The sequence below is a fragment of the Zootoca vivipara genome, chromosome 3 (assembly GCF_965207765.1).
Source record: "Zootoca vivipara chromosome 3, rZooViv2.hap1.1, whole genome shotgun sequence".
In the NCBI taxonomy this organism is placed as follows: Eukaryota; Metazoa; Chordata; class Lepidosauria; order Squamata; family Lacertidae; genus Zootoca; species Zootoca vivipara.
In genome coordinates this window covers 36351093-36367964 of record NC_142586.1, presented here as the reverse complement: position 1 = coordinate 36367964, position 16872 = coordinate 36351093, and the positions used below count along the sequence as shown (strand labels likewise).

The window sequence follows — 16872 nt, the reverse complement described above, 5'->3', positions numbered from 1 at the left end:
TTGCATTTTGACGTGCTTTCGAACTGCTAGGTTGGCAGGAGCTGGGACCAAGCAACGGGAGCTCACCCCGTCACAGGGATTCGAACCGCCGACCTTCTGATCAGCAAGCCCTAGGCTCAGTGGTTTAACCACAGCGCCACCTGGGTCCCTTAGATCTTTAAAATATCCCCTTCTAAATCGTTTCCAAAGTTACCCACTTCCTTTAGTATAGAAAGAGACTACAAGTTTGGTAAGTTAAAAATGGTTTACTTAAAAACTCTTCAAAAGTCAGATTCATGTGCTTTTTCATGCAGTAGCAAGAAAAGAGAGGCAATACAACTTAGTTTCAAAAAGTAGTAAAATGTTTATAAATTATTTGTTCTAGTCCATGAAAAATGTTAATTGTTAAATATATTGACTCAATGAGTAACTTTCTTTCTTTCCCCCCACCCCCGTCACTTCCAAAGACAATTCTTAATGGTGATGAAAATACTCTAGTTTTTGAAAATTTGAACCCAGACACACTCTATGAGATTGGAGTTACTGCAATTTATCCCGATGAATCAGAGAGTGATGAACTGATTGGCAGTGAGACCACATGTAAGAAATTCTGAAACGCATTCATACATGGATTACAATTTGTAACAATAGTATTCAAATGAAAGACATGTTTTTAATGCAAACTTGCCCTGTTTGTGCTTCTCCCCCTCCTATAGTGCCCGAGGTACCTCTGACAACAGCAGGTAAGAACCTGAATTCATTAATAATATTTTATATATGAGGATTATACAGATACTATAAGACAGAGCTAGTTCAAGCCAAGACAGGATGCAGAGAAGCCAATGTTTCTATATAGTATACTTAGGGGTGACTCATAAAAGGGGAGAGAGGCAGAGGCAATGGTGCCATTCACGAGTAGGAGATCCTAACACATACACCTGTAGAGCTTCTGCCATCCTAGAGTTCCCCCAATTCACCACTGCCACTTTGTCCCCCCACCCCTGCCCCGAGATCACCATCACTACTGGGAAAATACCACTACCTTATTTTCTACTGCTGAAAGTACTCCTGTCTGTACACAGGCTTTGCCCCTTCTTGAGGTTCTGTCATGCATTGTGGGGTGTTGCTCTGGAGGTTTGCCTGAACTTCAGCAGGCTTTTCAGAGGGTGTGTGGTTTGAGGTGATGCAGGCAGAAGAAAAAAGTTGTGTCCACTGAAGTACTTTCCACTCATACAAAGGATAGGGTGGCTTTTTTAAAAAGTGACAACTTGGTGAATTAATAGCAACTTTTGTATATTTGGTGATGTTCTACTCCCCATTAGTCATGTTTAGCGCTACGCAACATTTCCATTCAATTCTCCTTTGCCCCTTCTTATATATGTCTTATATAATCTTGCCCAAATTCTGCAGTTGGGTAGATTTTGTTCTCAGCAGGCCCCTATATGTGTATTGTTATTCCAAGGTAATGAGGCTGCTGCTGATTTTGAGTAATGTCATGTATATGTTAAAAAAAAATCCTTCCAGCAGCACCTTCCAGAGACCAACTAAGTTTGTCATTGGCATGAGCTTTCATGTGCATGCACGCTTCTTCAGATACCCATTGTATGTTGTTTGTTATATCTCTTTGCTAAACAACCCTTTCATAAATTCATTTCAGCTCCAACAGGTCCCCCAAGAAACCTTCAGGTATACAATGCAACATCCAATAGCCTGACGGTCAAATGGGATCCTGCCATTGGACGAGTGCAGCGGTACAGGATCACTTATCGACCTACAACTGGCGATGGTGCTGAACAATCGGTAACCAACTCTGAAACTATTCTCTCATGGGGGAAAGCAGCAATGCGCTCCTGAACAAATATCCGCTTTTGAAAACATGAGCTTGTCAGATAGTTTTGTTTTCATGTTCTACAGTTCTGCAGAAAAGTATTTATATTACAAAATCAAAGAAAGTGGATTTGTTTCCTGTATAAGTAGAACCCACAAGATGACTCATGGTGGTCTTTCAGATGTAATCCAGCAAATATCACTTTCTCAGAGCCTGCAGAACAAACAGTTGCCAAGGATTGCTTTTTACTGGGGTTTTTCTGTCCAAAGGCTCTTTCAAACATAGCAGATTTCTGACATACCACAGTGAAAAAGCATGCAGATTATTTTAAATTGTCATGTGTCACAATTGTATGTAATATGGTTGGTCACTGTGGGAGCAGAATGCTGACTAGAGAGTCATTTGTTCTACTCCAACAGTACTCTTGTATTTTTATTTTGCTGTGTGTATTCACAGCTTCCTAGTGTGTTTATATTACTTGTTCATTTATTACTTGTACATGCTTTTCTCTTTATGGAAATGCTTTTTATGTAGGAACTTTGTAGCGTCTGGTCTTTGTAAATGCTGACAATATCTGTCCAACTGGCCACAACAGAAGATATTTCTTTGGAGCCCATAGACAAAGCATTTAGATCATGGGACAATGTGGGAATCATCATGTTTTGCTGTTCCAATAAACATCAAGGTTAATTTTCTTTGGGTACCAGAATTGGCCTTATATGCCCTTTAGCTGTAGATTGAGGACTTGGAGATCTGTACTCACTAATATGTAGAAATAAGAAAGACGATCCATAAAGAGCTCAGATCATTCAACATTTAAAATTTTATTCACATGGGTTTAACAAATGACTAATGCAATTCTGGTATTTTTTCTTTAATCCACTGAAGGACTTAGGCAGACAGTATTGTCTGAAAAACAGAAACTTGTATACTTGTAGTATATACAAACTGTATCCTTTCAGCATCTTTGGAATTTAGCCGCCTGCCCTTTCAATTTACATTTCATTCCATTGTTTTTTAGACCACAGTAGGAGGGAGGCAGAACAGTGTTGTCCTACAGAAGCTGCAACCTGAGACACGTTATAGTGTTACAGTTTCATCCATATATGCAGAAGGTGAAGGGGGACGAATGACAGGCAGTGGCAAAACCAGTAAGTAAAACAACGTTGGTTTTCTCATTTGTGAAGAATTATGCAAGAGTAATGCTAAATCACTTATAAAGTTGGCAGACTTGGCTTTTCCTTTGTTGAAGTCCCTACAGATGTTCATTTATTTGTGCAGATATTCATTTATTTGTACTTTGTAGTTATCCAGAATGGAAATAACTTTTTTTCTTAACAGTGGGAATCAAGTAGATAAGTACACTAGTCCAAAGAGTGGAAGGCAAAATGGTAGGAATAGTTCAAGGGGTATGTGTCATAAGGGACACGGTATTGTTGAGATGGCGAAGAATATTTATTAGTCATATTTTAATCCTGTCTTTTCACTATGACCACAGGCCTGGGAACAAATGTGGCCTCCAGGCATTCTATCTAGCCCGTGAGGCTCTCCCATGGCCATTCCCCAAGCCATGTACCATACAGGGTCTGCTCTATGCTTTCCTCAAATGTTCTTCCCTGGCTGGAATGTGACTTTGCAGTGTGATAATTCTTCTTGTTTGCCTGAACGGAGGGATAGAGATTTGTGTGTCTACTGAAGCCTCTGATTTTTGCATGGCTGGAGTGTAGCTCACTAGACACAAATCCATTGCTTCTGCACTTTTGCCTCTAGCCCTGCCTGTTACTGGAAAGTTCCCCACAAGGAAAAGTGGCCCTCGGACCTGGAAATAAATCCCCCATCTACGGATGGGGGAGAAATTCAAATCAGTTGTCATTTAAAGGCTAAAAACTATAAAATTTGCCCTTTCCAAAACAATATGAGAATAGCCTTTGAAATTCACATTTATCCAAATTTTGCGATGCAGTTCTCCGGTGTTTCTTTGTTTGTGGTTTTTTTTTTTTTACCAAAATGCATATATTATGGAAAGTGTGAATTAAAATAAATGCATTAGTGAAAAAAACATACAAAAATGCAGGTAGGGATAATTGTTTGCAAAAATGTGTACATTAATCAAAATGCATATGAAATATATTTATTAAGAGAATTTTTCAGTAAAATGTTGATGAATTTCATGAGGATTTTTTTAAAACAAACAAACAAATGAACACAAATTTCTGCAAAATGTGGAATTTAAGTTGGGAAAAGTGAGAAACAGCGAGAACTGAACTGACAAATCCTTTCCCATATTTGCATTATGGAGTTACATCACTATTTTACAACTGGATAGCTCAGTTGGTTAGAGCGTGGTGCTGATAATGCCAAGGTCACAGATTCAATCCCCATATGGGACAGTTAGAGTAGATGATCCTCAGGGTTCCTTCCAATTCTACAATGCACATTTGCCCCATCCCTTGAGAGTGAAGACACAAGACAAGTGGCAACTCAGTCATGCCATGAGCAGCATGTCAGGCTGGCTGTTGGGTTGGAAGGATGAATAGCTGTTCTTTCCTTCCTAAGCCTCCCTGTGAGTCAAAGCAGCAGCCAGGAACTGCATCCCCTATTTTTCAACTCCCTTTGTGCTCAAGTATGGCAGACTAGATTCATCTTGCAAGTGTTTGTAAGTCCAAAGAGTAGTTGTTAGACAAAGTGTTACCTGTACTTGTCACTGACCAAAGCTAGGCATAGCCACTCACATAAGACGGCAACATGATGCACAATAGTAAGATTCTCTGAGCCTGACAATGCATTCTATTTATCTATTTATCTCAGAACCTCTCAACACTGTGAAGAACCTCAGAGTCTATGATCCAACTACCAGCACATTGAATGTTCGATGGGATCATGCTGAAGGGAACCCTCGTCAGTACAAGTTGTTTTATGCACCAGTGGCAGGAGGTGCAGATGAACTGGTATTCCTATTTACTTCTGTATACTTCATACTTGCCCTGAACTTGCAACTGTTTGTGCTAGGGGTGGTTTCATAATTGGGCTGGGGCACCACTTAGAGCTGAATTTTCTATTCAGAAAACTGTGCATGGTACAACCCTCTTGGGACTGTACTACTTAAGTGTACAGGTGAGGAGTTCATATGCTTGACTCCTACTCTATGAGCGTAGAACAATGGCAAGCCAGGGAGAAAGCTAGGGCACAATCCTTATTGTGCAGACAGGCGGAGACCCCCCCCCCCCAACCCAAGACTGGCTCCCGTGTGGAATAAAGACACACAACACTGTGCTATGGGATTAAAATTGGCCACAACCTTATTTAAGATTCAGACGTAGGGAGGCCTTGGGCGTTTATCCTTCCCAGCCCCCAGCCGGGGATCTGGGGAACATCAGGGTTATCCAGATTGAGTGGGGATTGGACTGGCTCTGGAGAATGTCTCTTCAAGCAGAGCGCCCCCCCCCCAATTTGCCGCAACACAGGGGAGACCAGTGACAGCCTCTTGGCATATGGTCAATGACTCCCCTCAGAACAACCCCATTATCGGGGAACCCTGGGATCACTGCCGCAGGGGTGGGTGGGTCACTGCTTATCCCCCCCCCCCCATTGTAGGGAAGAAAGACTAAAGGATTCCACCCAAGGTCTGAAACCACCAAAGATGTGATTTATTTATTATTTATACCCCGCCCATCTGGCTGGGTTTCCCCAACCACTCTGGGCGGCTTCCCGAAAATACCAAAAGACATTAAAATATCACAGATTAAAAACTTCCCTAAACAGGACTGCCTTTAGGTGTTTTCTAAATGTCAGGTAGATGTTTATCTCCTTGACCTCCGATGGGAGGGCGTTCCACAGGGCGGGTGCCACTACCAAAAAGGCCCTCTGCCTGTTTCCCTGTAGCTTTGCTTCTCGCAGTGAGGCAACCTCCAGAAGGCCCTTGGCACTGGACCTTAGTGTCCGGGCAGAACGATGGGGGTGGAGACGCTCCTTCAGGTATACTGGACCGAGGCCATTTAGGGCTTTAAAGGTCAGCACCAACACTTTGAATTGTGCTCAGAAACGTACTGGGAGCCAATGTAGGACCGGTGTTATGTGGTCTTGGCGGCCACTCCCAGTCACCAGTCTAGCTGCCGCATTCTGGATTAATTGCAGTTTCCGGGTCACCTTCAAAAGTAGCCCCACGTAGAGCGCATTGCAGTAGTCTAAGTGGGAGATAACTAGAGCATGCACCACCCTGGTGAGACAGTCTGCGGGCAGGTAGGGTTTCAGCCTGCGTACCAGCTGCCCTGGACACAGAATTAACCTGTGGCTCCATGGACAGCTGTGAGTCCAAAATGACTCCCAGGCTGCGCACCTGGTCCTTCAGGGGCACAGTGACCCCATTCAGGACCAGGGAGTCCCCCACACCCACCCGCCCCCTATTCCCCCAAAACAGTACTTCTGTCTTGTCAGGATTCAACCTCAATCTGTTAGCCGCCATCCATCCTCCAACCGCCTCCAGGCACTCACACAGGACCTTCACCGCCTTCACTGGTTCTGATTTAAAAGAGAGGTAGAGCTGGGTGTCATCCGCATACTGATGAACACCCAGCCCAAACCCCCTGATGATCTCTCCCAGCGGCTTCATATAGATGTTAAAAAGCATGGGGGAGAGGACAGAACCCTGAGGCACCCCACAAGTGAGAGCCCAGGGGTCTGAGCACTCATCCACCACCACTTTCTGAACACGGCTCAGGAGGAAGGAGCAGAACCAATGTATGACAGTCCCCACTGCCTTGCTACAGGGAAGGCAGAACCTGCCAATGTTCTGTCCCTTTAACAGTGACCAATACATAGCAGCGCCAGTATACCTGTGAAGAAGAAGTTAACCTGCAAAAGAAAGCTTAACTGAGGGAGGGTGGGGTGGGAGAAGCTCTGGAGCCGACTGCGATGTGTGCCCTCTATTGTGTGGGTGGGGAAGTCCCACCCCCTACCTGGCCAACTCCCCTGGCAATGCCTCCCCCACCATGATTGGTTGACTGTCCGAGGTTGGGCAGGAACCTCCAGGTACCCAGCCTTGGGGGGGGGGGGCGATGCCAGGCAATACTGCTAGGAGCTGTGTAAGATCAGGGGTGCTGTGTGCGTCCGCGCAAAGTATGCCCCCCATTTGATGTGGGGAGCAGTCATTGTTGACATCTGGCTGGGCAGATTAAAACATGCAGCAACCCTTTCATGCAGGAAACAGCTTGCTGGAGTGGGCAGAGCTACTACTCTACCCCCCTGGTGGGTGAATTTCTTTTGCATATCAGGAAGAAGATGGAGAAGGTTAGAGTGGTGCAGACACACTGGCAGGGCTGCGGATTTGCTCTGCTGGAGCATTTGCACCACACCAGACTCCCCAATACCATGCTCCTCTCCCTTCCAATAAGCAACAGTGACCCACCTGCCAGATAGCGATTCTGCCTCTGGAACCTCTGGGCTAAGCTGGCTCATCTTGTTGTCCTTTGAACATGAAGATCAGTCCTTACATGGTGGAAAATATCCAAATAAAACCATTTCCTCTGCCTTTTTCCCTTTTGTAACCCAACAGGCAACTGTTCCAGGCAACACAAATTATGCAGTTCTAAGAAATCTCCAGCCTGACACACAGTACAAAGTAACTGTGATTCCTGTTTACCCAGAAGGTGATGGAGGGCGAGCATCTGACAATGGGAAAACTTGTAAGTAACACTGTGTTGTTTCTTCTTTTTCATAAAATAATGAAGGCATTGGGCTTTGAGCCACAATTCAGTGCTGAGCTACTTAAACCCACTTATTTTAATTAACTTAGTTAACCGCACCATATTATACTATTGTACAGATAGTTAAGATGAAACCTTTTGAGGCCCTTTTGCACACACTTCCCTCTATGGACAGGGAAATGTGAAAGGGTATTTTCCAATTCTCTAATACAGAGTAGGATAAGAACATGAATATAGATCCCTCTGAGTGATAAGGTCTCTGCCACCATGTTATGAGCTTTCAATGCAATCTTATTTGTGTCTATGTAGTTTAGTGGGATGTACTCCTAGGTTAAATGTCTATAGGATTACACTATTTTACATCCCAACCCTATCCATGTTTACTTGGAAATAAATGCAATTTTTTAAATGGAATTTATTTCCAATTAACTGTGGTGTTAAAGAGAAAATACAGGGTTGGAGAACTTCTAGCCCTCCAGATGTTGCTGGACTCAAGATCCCATCATCCCTGAATATTAATCATGCTAGTTTGAGCCGATAGTAGTTAGAATCCCAACAACATCTGAAGTCCACTGATTCCCCAACCCTTGGCAACAGCATTCTTAGAATAGTCCATTCATTTTATAGCTGCTCTCTCCTGCTACCTGGCTCTGCAACTAAGGAGTTATTTAGTTCAAAACTATATTATATTATTTTTGATTCAGTAATTAGAGGAACAGCAAGAGGCATCCAAGTTTACAACCCAACAGCCAACAGTCTTAATGTCCAATGGGAACCTGCACCAGGACCAGTGCAGCAATACAGAGTTGTCTATGCTCCATTGGTTGGCACACGGCCATCAGAATCTGTAAGTAATTTAACCTCCTGGGCCTTTCCATATATGAATTATTGGGTATAAAGGCATACTACAATGATTTATTTCTGGTGAAAACACATATATCTATATAAAGTGTCCTATTCCATCCTACTTCTCTGAATGTCGTTCTATATTTGCTGCACATATTTTAATTTAACTGTAAACATCGGTAGACCAAAATCAGATAAGGTAAATGTTAAATGCAAGGTCAGTTTCATTTTCAACCTTTATTGAAATCTGGGAGGAAAGTTAGTCAGCTTATTTTGGGAAGCAAACCAATTTCACCACCTAATAACTCTCTCAGATGACTGCTTGGCTGCACCCCAAACTATAACATGCACTGAACTAGCTGCATGATCGGGAGTAACTTTCTCTTATATGAATTTATGATTAAATAATACATTTTCCCTCTTAAAATGCTACAGATTCTCAGTATTCAGCAGATACCCTGTTGTACTGCCTTTCGCCAACCTGGTGCCTTCCAGTTGTTTCTGGAGCTGAAGAGAGTTGGAATCCAAAACATCTGGAGGTCATCAGGTTAGGGATGGATGACAGCTGGGATAACTCAGTCCGTAGAGCATGAGACTCTTAATATCAGGGTTGTGGTTAAAGCCCCATGTTGGGGAAAATATTCTTACATTGTAGGGGGTTGGAGTAGATGATTCTCATTGTCCCTTCCAACTCTACAACTCTATGATTCTATGATTTATGAATGGGCAACTTCATACATTATAGCTGCCTCATAGGATGTCGAGAAATGCTTCTGCATGATGGTGGTTCCATACAAGAACCATAGCGTGTAAAAACAGCTTACTGTGTAGGTTGGCACCTGCCACAAAGTCCCCAACATAATGGTGGCCTGTGGTACTCATAGCTGCCAAGTTATCCCTTTTTTAAGGGATTTTCCCTTATGCTGAATAGGCTTCCTCGCGAGAAAAGGGAAAACTTGGCAGCTATGGTTGTACTGTGGAAAATTAAGTGGCAAGCAGATCACAGCTCTGCTTGTTGCTGCTGTCAACAGGCAGCAAATAAGTCCACTGGTGGGTGGGCACTGGTTTGAGAAGAGGACAGCCAGAGCGCACTTTGCCAGGGTGCTACTTCAAATCTGGCCCTGGTTAATTTAGTCTGAGAAATTAAGGGAAGGATTTCATTTTTTAAAAAATCCCTTCCAGTAGCAAACAAACAAACAAACAAACAAAAACCCAACAACATTCAAGTGTAAGGAAAGAGCAAGATTGTTTGTCAAGAGCTCAAGAAGCTTTCTTCTCATACTATCAAGCTCAGATTTTTTAAATTTAAAAGAAAACACCAGTTTAAACTTCAGTATTGCTTTCTTTTTAGGTTGTGGTACCAAGCAACACCCGCAATATTTTACTAGAGCGTCTGATTCCTGATACACCCTATTCTGTCAATGTTGTTGCTTTGTATGCTGATGGAGAAGGAGATTCAAGTCCTGGACAGGGAAGGACATGTAAGCAGAAAACACATGTTTTATTGCTAAGATATAGTTGTATGCTATAAATTATTATTCTCTCCAAACTGTGCCAGTATTGTTCAGTTGTCACTTTTCTGCATTAGGTCTTACTTGCAGATAAGCTATTGCAGAGCTTTATACAGTGGAGGAGGGTTACTTTTTAGACTTCAGTTTTCCAAATTCCACTTCATTTTGTGCTCTTATTTATCTCTACTTTTTCTTTTAGTGCCTCGCAGTGCGCCCAGGAACATAAGAGTCTTTAATCCTACTACAAACAGCCTTTCCGTTCAATGGGAGCATGCTGATGGACCTGTGCAGCAATACAGAATCATATATTCTCCCACAGTTGGAGATCCCATAGATGAATATGTAAGTGTTCTCATTAAGGCATGCTAGAAATATATCACAGCTTATTTACTTCTGTTTAAGTATTTTAAGTTTAAATAGGGACCCAGGTGGTGCTGTGGGTTAAACCACAGAGCCTAGGGCTTACTGATCAGAAGGTCAGCGGTTCAAATCCCTGTGACAGGGTGAGCTCCCGTTGCTCGGTCCCAGCTCCTTCCAACCTAGCAGTTCGAAAGCATGGCAAAATGCAAGTAGATAAATAGGAACCGCTACAGCGGGAAGGTAAACGGTGTTTCTGTGTGCTGCTCTGGTTCACCAGAAGTGGCTTTGTCATGCTGGACACATGACCTGGAAGCATGACCATACGCCGGCTCCCTTGGCCAATAATGCGAGATGAGCGCGCAACCCCAGAGTCGGTCACGACTGAACCTAATGGTCAGGGGTCCCTTTACCTTTACCTAAGTATTTTTGGCTTTAGCTTCTGGAGGAAGTCAGTTTATCAGGGATTCTGCATGTTCACATTCCTATTGAACCGTTTTGTTCTACTTTGATAAGCTTGCAATTTCCTGTCTCATAGGTATTGATGGATTGAAAAATACATTACTTGTCTGCTGTTTGCAAAAATATGAGCATGTGCAATTAACCAAACCATAGTGTGTATAGTCTGTGTACAGACAATAGCTATCTTTGGAGATAGTGTTTCCTTTACCCTTCAGTGTATACATTCATTATTTCATTTTTCCTGGGGATATCTCTGATATTTGACAGGCTTTAGCGGTGCTACAAAAGCAACTAAAAAAACTAGAGGGGGGGGACGACGACTGCTTTGTTGTTGCTTTTTACTGAAGCCATAAGATCCATCCACTAGAGCAATGTGCAAAAGAATTCAAGAATGCCAAACCTTTGAGTCTGTTTTGAGCACCAGGCCTGAGCTCAGTAGTCCTTGCCCACCCACAGTAAAGGTACACCCTTTCAAGAATGTTCCCCTCTCCCAAAATGTGTCCTCCTTTGGACAGAGTACACTCTTTCCCCTCTCTAAACATTTCCTCATTAGTTTGAAAAATTAATCCACAGGTTTCTTATGGTGTAGCAAAGCTCCTCTCTCTTCTTTCGACATTTTTGCATAGATACCAGACTACTGAAATGGAATTAGTACTTCCTTAGCTGCAAGTGATAAACTTTATTCTGAGCAACATTTGTCTGTCCAGAGCTTTTTTGTACAATCCAATGCAGATTTAAGCATACACAAGGTCTTTTGACATATTTAAGATCATTGATACTAATGGACTTAAGTTTGCTGAACTCTGTGTTGGATTGTATCTTAAGTATAACCTTGGTTCCCTTTGACAACTTCTAACTGGGCTTACAATACACATTCCTCTTTTGTGGAGCTATATATATTTCTGTGAGCCTGCTCTATGCAGTTGGGGAGAGCAATAAACAGCAACCTTAATTGTCATCTGTGTCTAATGACCATCATGTATCTGACTATTATGAGCGGTATTGGCAGTCTGCAGCTTTGATCTTTTCGTTTGTTTGTTTGGAGTTCTGCCAAGATTTTTATAATTTGCAAGTGAACTTCCTTCTCCTTATTTGGCAGCACAACTTCGGTGAATGCCTGCAGATTTCTCTTAGAGATGTACAGCGCAGCCAAATTATTTTCCCCATAGGGAGGTTGATGGCATGACTTCTTCTGACTTCTGTGGAAACTTAGTTCAGCCCATAAAAACACCACCTAATTCATGCTGGTTACTTACTTCTGAATGATAATATATTTTGCTACAACTTGGCCTTATACGGAAAGCACATTGTACTGAAAATGGTGCTCATGCAATAAAGAAATGGTGCTCTCCATTTCACTATGGGAATTTCACTCGCTTGGGGGGGGGAAGAGAAATTAATGACAAATCTTCCCAGAAACGTGAAGAAATAAATATAAACTATCCAGAGGACATTTTAACCATCACATTTAAATATTACTTATGGTGTTCCCACCCCTCACCCTCCGCAATTCTCATCTTTTCTCATCTGGGCTGTGTAGTCTTAAAATGTAGCTAGGTTGGGTCTTGTTCTCAGTTCTGATCAAAGCTGATTTGGAGCAGAGTGTGTCAAAACTCAGTATTTCATGAAAAACAACAGGATATATATGGAGTTTGGCTATCATGTATACAATGCTTCCCAAACTATTGCGGGGAGTACAGAGAATGCAGAACTAATGGGAGTATGTATACAGCCCTACTTTCTTCCAGGGCTGTCTCTGTCTTACACATTTTAGATCAAATGCTTGCGTAATTCAGTTATACTGAATTGGATAGAGTTATTCCGGACCACCAGTTTCTCACCAGAAGCAGAGATCTGGTCCTCACATTCTCTGTCATTCTGTTTCCATTCAGACAAACAGCTAAGGACAAGTGTTGTCACTTATTCTTCAAACCATTGTCTTAAATATATTTTGAAGGAAACAATTTACAAAATGCAGTTACTAGACTTGATCCACAGATAGTCTCATCAGCTGCTTGTCTGCTACCCTTCCCTGCTGCCAGTCCAGACAGTACAGTACAGCCATGGTAGTGTAATTATCTGGTTGGAAGGGATGAAGGAACAGAGTTTGCGAATTCCATCCCACCTTCCACTTTGCATTCCAAACTGGTGAATATGGTAGTTTACTGTCACAACTCCCCAGTCCTTAAAACATGAATTTTCCTCCCACATCTGCTGTTTTTCTAACAAAGGTGCAGATCTAGGAAAGTGATCTGAGTATGGAAATAAGCAGGGCTTAGTGACATGTGTACAGGACAGAACTAGTTCGTTCTACTGTACTTCTGCATTCTCTTCCTGCATCAGCCCCCGGTTGCAGGCTGTATCCTGATTTTTTCAACACAGTTCTGTTATTTTCACATTCCAAGAGAAACTGTGGTTGTAACATACATTGGAGGCTCACTGCACCATCCAAAGGGTTTTCTGGTCTGCCGCCACTCTCTACTAGTTGATGTTTTGCCATTCTTTCTCTAAATGTGCATGTACAACAGTAGTACCTTCCCCCACATGCAGTTTGTTCATATAAATGAATGTTGGGCTATCCTTGAAAGAAAGGCTTTGGTTTCCTGGACGTGTGCCAGACATGTTTGGCAATATGCTTGAGTGTTGCCAGATGCTGCTCTAAAAAAAAATTCCCATTGGTAACAAACATCACTTTATACACATTACAATGACATTTTAAAATATAAATATCATAAATTAATGTCCCATCTATTACCCCAGGCAGCCTAATTTTGATGGGGCTGAAATTATTATTTAAAAAAAGTTTCTTTATTATAAATCCATGTGCTCCTCATCCTTTTCCTATTGTGTTCTTTTTACTTTATTTTCATTTCTATTTCTTTTCTTTTCTAATCACACACACACACCCCTATATAAATATTACAGTGAACAAATTTTCTAACCCCCCTGCCCATGCATTGGTTTGGATCCAGAACTGCCCTTCATTCATGGTAGGTTCAGATTCTTCTGCTAGTGAAGGCTGGGGAAGACAGAAATGATGCTCTCCATTTTCTCCTGTGCCACCTTCCAAATTGTTCCAGAAGCTCCCCATATGCACTGTACAAGGAGCTTCAAGAGATATGGGGGGACAAAAGACTGCCACATACCCCTTCCCTCAGCAGGAGTGTTTTGTGTGAGTGGAAGCTTGTTAATGGACTTTATGGAACCTATGAATAAAAGTATAGCTGCTTCTTCAGTGAGGAGTAGAACTCCAAGTTGTACTCCTACAGTTTTGAGCAATTTACAGTTCTACAACATTTACTTGATTCCCATTATGTTCCAGACTACAGTGCCTGGCAGAAGAAATAATGTATTGCTACAGCCTTTGCAGTCAGATACACCCTACAAAATTACCGTTGTGGCAGTTTATGAAGATGGAGATGGTGGACAGTTGACAGGAAATGGAAAAACAGGTACATCTGATGTGCTGTTAAATAATATGCAAACAACTGAGGTGCAAATGGTCCTTAACTGTCCCGCCCCCCCCAGAAGTAGTGGCAGAGTAGTTGTTGCCATGCTTGATATTTGCCAAATGGACCTTAATTTGAGATCCTATCTCAGTGTACCTCAAATATTTGCACATTCAACATGAAATGCTGTGTGTCTGCATAGGGAAAGATTGAATGTCCCAACACAGAGACATGGCAGAATTACAGCCATAACCTGGATCTTTGTGAACACCTTGGGTTATCTAATCACTATCACTGTCCAATCCATTGATCTGCCAGGAACCCAGTCTGCTAGATGTCATACAGGCATAGAAATAACATTTTATGCCACCATTCTGCATTCTAACATTATACTCAATTTTTGTCTTCTTCAGTTGGGTTGCTGTCACCTCAGAACATACGCATTTCAGATGAATGGTACACACGGTTCAGAGTTGCCTGGGATCCTTCACCATCTCCTGTTCTTGGGTACAAAATTGTCTACAAACCTGTTGGTAAGGCTGAGCTTAAGATATTCAAGTATACTTGACATTATTTAATATTGGTTCATTTCAAGACTTATACACTATGAGAATGTGACTGATATGAATGTGAAAATGAGTCTTCTCTCTGAGCTGTCATTGGAGCTGGAGCTGGAGATATGCTGTCATTAAGGCAAATGAAAATCCATTTTTTCTTTTAAGGTACCAATGAGCCCATGGAGGTGTTTGTTGGAGATGTGACTTCATATACATTGCACAACCTTTCTCCTAGTACTTCCTATGATGTAGATGTTTATGCTCAGTATGATTCTGGACTCAGTGCACCTCTGGTCGATCAAGGCACTACATGTAAGACTACTTTTCATGCTTTTGGTTTCACTGTATATTAATACAGAGGACCCTTTTCTGGGCTAGTAGATGTGAGAAAAATAACCTCAGATGGGAGGTTCCACCGGTTAGAGCATGCCTACCCCATGGGACAGGTAGTGTTGGAGGATTATGCTGGGCTTTCAGAGAAACATGGCATTGTTCAGGAAATGTGCAGTTCTTGGTTACTGTGTGGGAACCTAACACCATTCTGCTATCTTGTGCTTTATGTTAGGGATGCAAGTACATTTCTCATTATCATAAAATCACATACCCCAAGTACTAAAACTGCAACCTGCTGTTGCTGAGAAAATGTGATTCTTGCCTCCCCTCAGTACACATACAGTAATTAGTTACAGTGTGAAACAAATATGCATGAGTTCAATAGCCTATTACTTGTGGTAGAATAAGTGGTATTTTTAGAATAAAGACGTTTGTCATAGTTTCAGAATTTGCTTTTAGCTTTCATCTTGTAGTTCATGGAAATTTTTCAATTTTGCAGTATACTTAAATGTCACTGACCTAACAAGTTATAATGTGGGATGGGACACTTTCTGCATCAAATGGACAGCTCATCGGGCAGCTACTTCTTATAGACTGAAGCTAAATCCAGCTGATGGTAAATATATATATATATATTGGGTTTTGCATGCAACTATTGTGAAGACTGTAACACATTTCCACCTAAACCTTGAAGAGCAAGGAATCTCCCGTCAGTGTGCCTCTCACAGACCCCTACTGTCATTTCCTGCATTCCTAGTTTCCTCTGAAGAGGGATAACTTTAACAAATGGGTTGTGTTCCCAACCAGGGATATGGCAGATAATCTCATTAGAGATCTTGATCATTGAAAGGCTGGAGGCAGCAGGAACACTTGGGGAAAATACCTGTAGCTCTCCATAAAATAGTACCAGTGTTTGATTGCTTATAGGAAGTTGTTCACCTCCTTTCAACATATTCTGCCTCAGGCTGTTCCATAGTTGTTCTTCATAGTTGTCCTTCATTTAAATAATTTTTGCTCCTCAAGAGTTTTGTAGCTGAGCAGTATGGGTAATATCTCTCCCATTATTACATGTGTCCCTCCTGTTTGTTGCAGGATATGAATATATAATTTTATAGCACAGCTATTCCCGCAGTGTGTCTACTACAAAACGAGAAAAGTTTTTTAAAAAAACAACAACAAAAAAACCTCATTCCTTTTATTTTTCACAAATGTGGTACATGTGGGTATTAAGAAACACTAGGGCAGATCAAAGGCAGGACTGAACTTAAATCTTGAAGCACGTTGCCTGCTAACCATCCTTCTCCTCTGCTGTTATGGAGATCAGTTGTTCCACACCTTTCCCTTTTCACATCCTGGCACTGTTAAGTACCCACCTGCAATCCAGATGCTCCAAACCTTCTTCCAAAAGTTCTGGAAGCTAAGCATAACACTCCATTGAAGCAACCATTCCCTTCTTTGCTATATGTACCTTCGTTTTCCGCTTTCAGCCATTCAGCAAGCATTCCAAAGCTTCTATGTTCTAAGCATTTTAATGTCATTACTGTATTTTACTTATTTGCAGGATCCAGAGGGCAAGAAATTACAGTGCGTGGAACAGAAACCAGTCACTGTTTCACTGGCCTTTCACCAGACACAGAGTATGATGCTACTGTGTTTGTTCAGACTCCAAACCTTGAGGGGCCTCCAGTGTCTACAAGAGAACGAACATGTAGGTGGCAGATAACAATAAGAGTGGTAGTGGTGGTAATGTAGATTTAAAGTACATTGGATGAATGTGGTCAAAGTAATTGTGCTTGGAGATATTATCATTCTCGAGCTTGTAAAAACATTGTAGTATTTTTAAGGAAT

At 41.9% G+C, this 16872-nt stretch overlaps 1 protein-coding gene across 14 annotated transcripts in view; it reads left to right on the top strand.

Annotated features, from left to right (window-relative positions):
• The window catches only part of COL12A1 (collagen type XII alpha 1 chain), a 113658-nt gene that overhangs the window by 60514 nt on the left and 36272 nt on the right, over nt 1–16872 (top strand). For all 14 annotated transcript variants that reach the window (XM_035109599.3, XM_035109590.3, XM_035109592.3 and 11 more), the window contains 14 exons: nt 447–579; nt 696–722; nt 1637–1779; nt 2829–2958; nt 4616–4755; nt 7359–7488; nt 8214–8356; nt 9707–9836; nt 10066–10208; nt 14008–14137; nt 14548–14667; nt 14857–15003; nt 15524–15640; nt 16586–16732. In XM_035109599.3, coding sequence (XP_034965490.2) covers nt 447–579; nt 696–722; nt 1637–1779; nt 2829–2958; nt 4616–4755; nt 7359–7488; nt 8214–8356; nt 9707–9836; nt 10066–10208; nt 14008–14137; nt 14548–14667; nt 14857–15003; nt 15524–15640; nt 16586–16732 — 1780 coding nt within the window. The remainder of the gene's footprint in view (nt 1–446; nt 580–695; nt 723–1636; nt 1780–2828; nt 2959–4615; nt 4756–7358; nt 7489–8213; nt 8357–9706; nt 9837–10065; nt 10209–14007; nt 14138–14547; nt 14668–14856; nt 15004–15523; nt 15641–16585; nt 16733–16872) is intronic.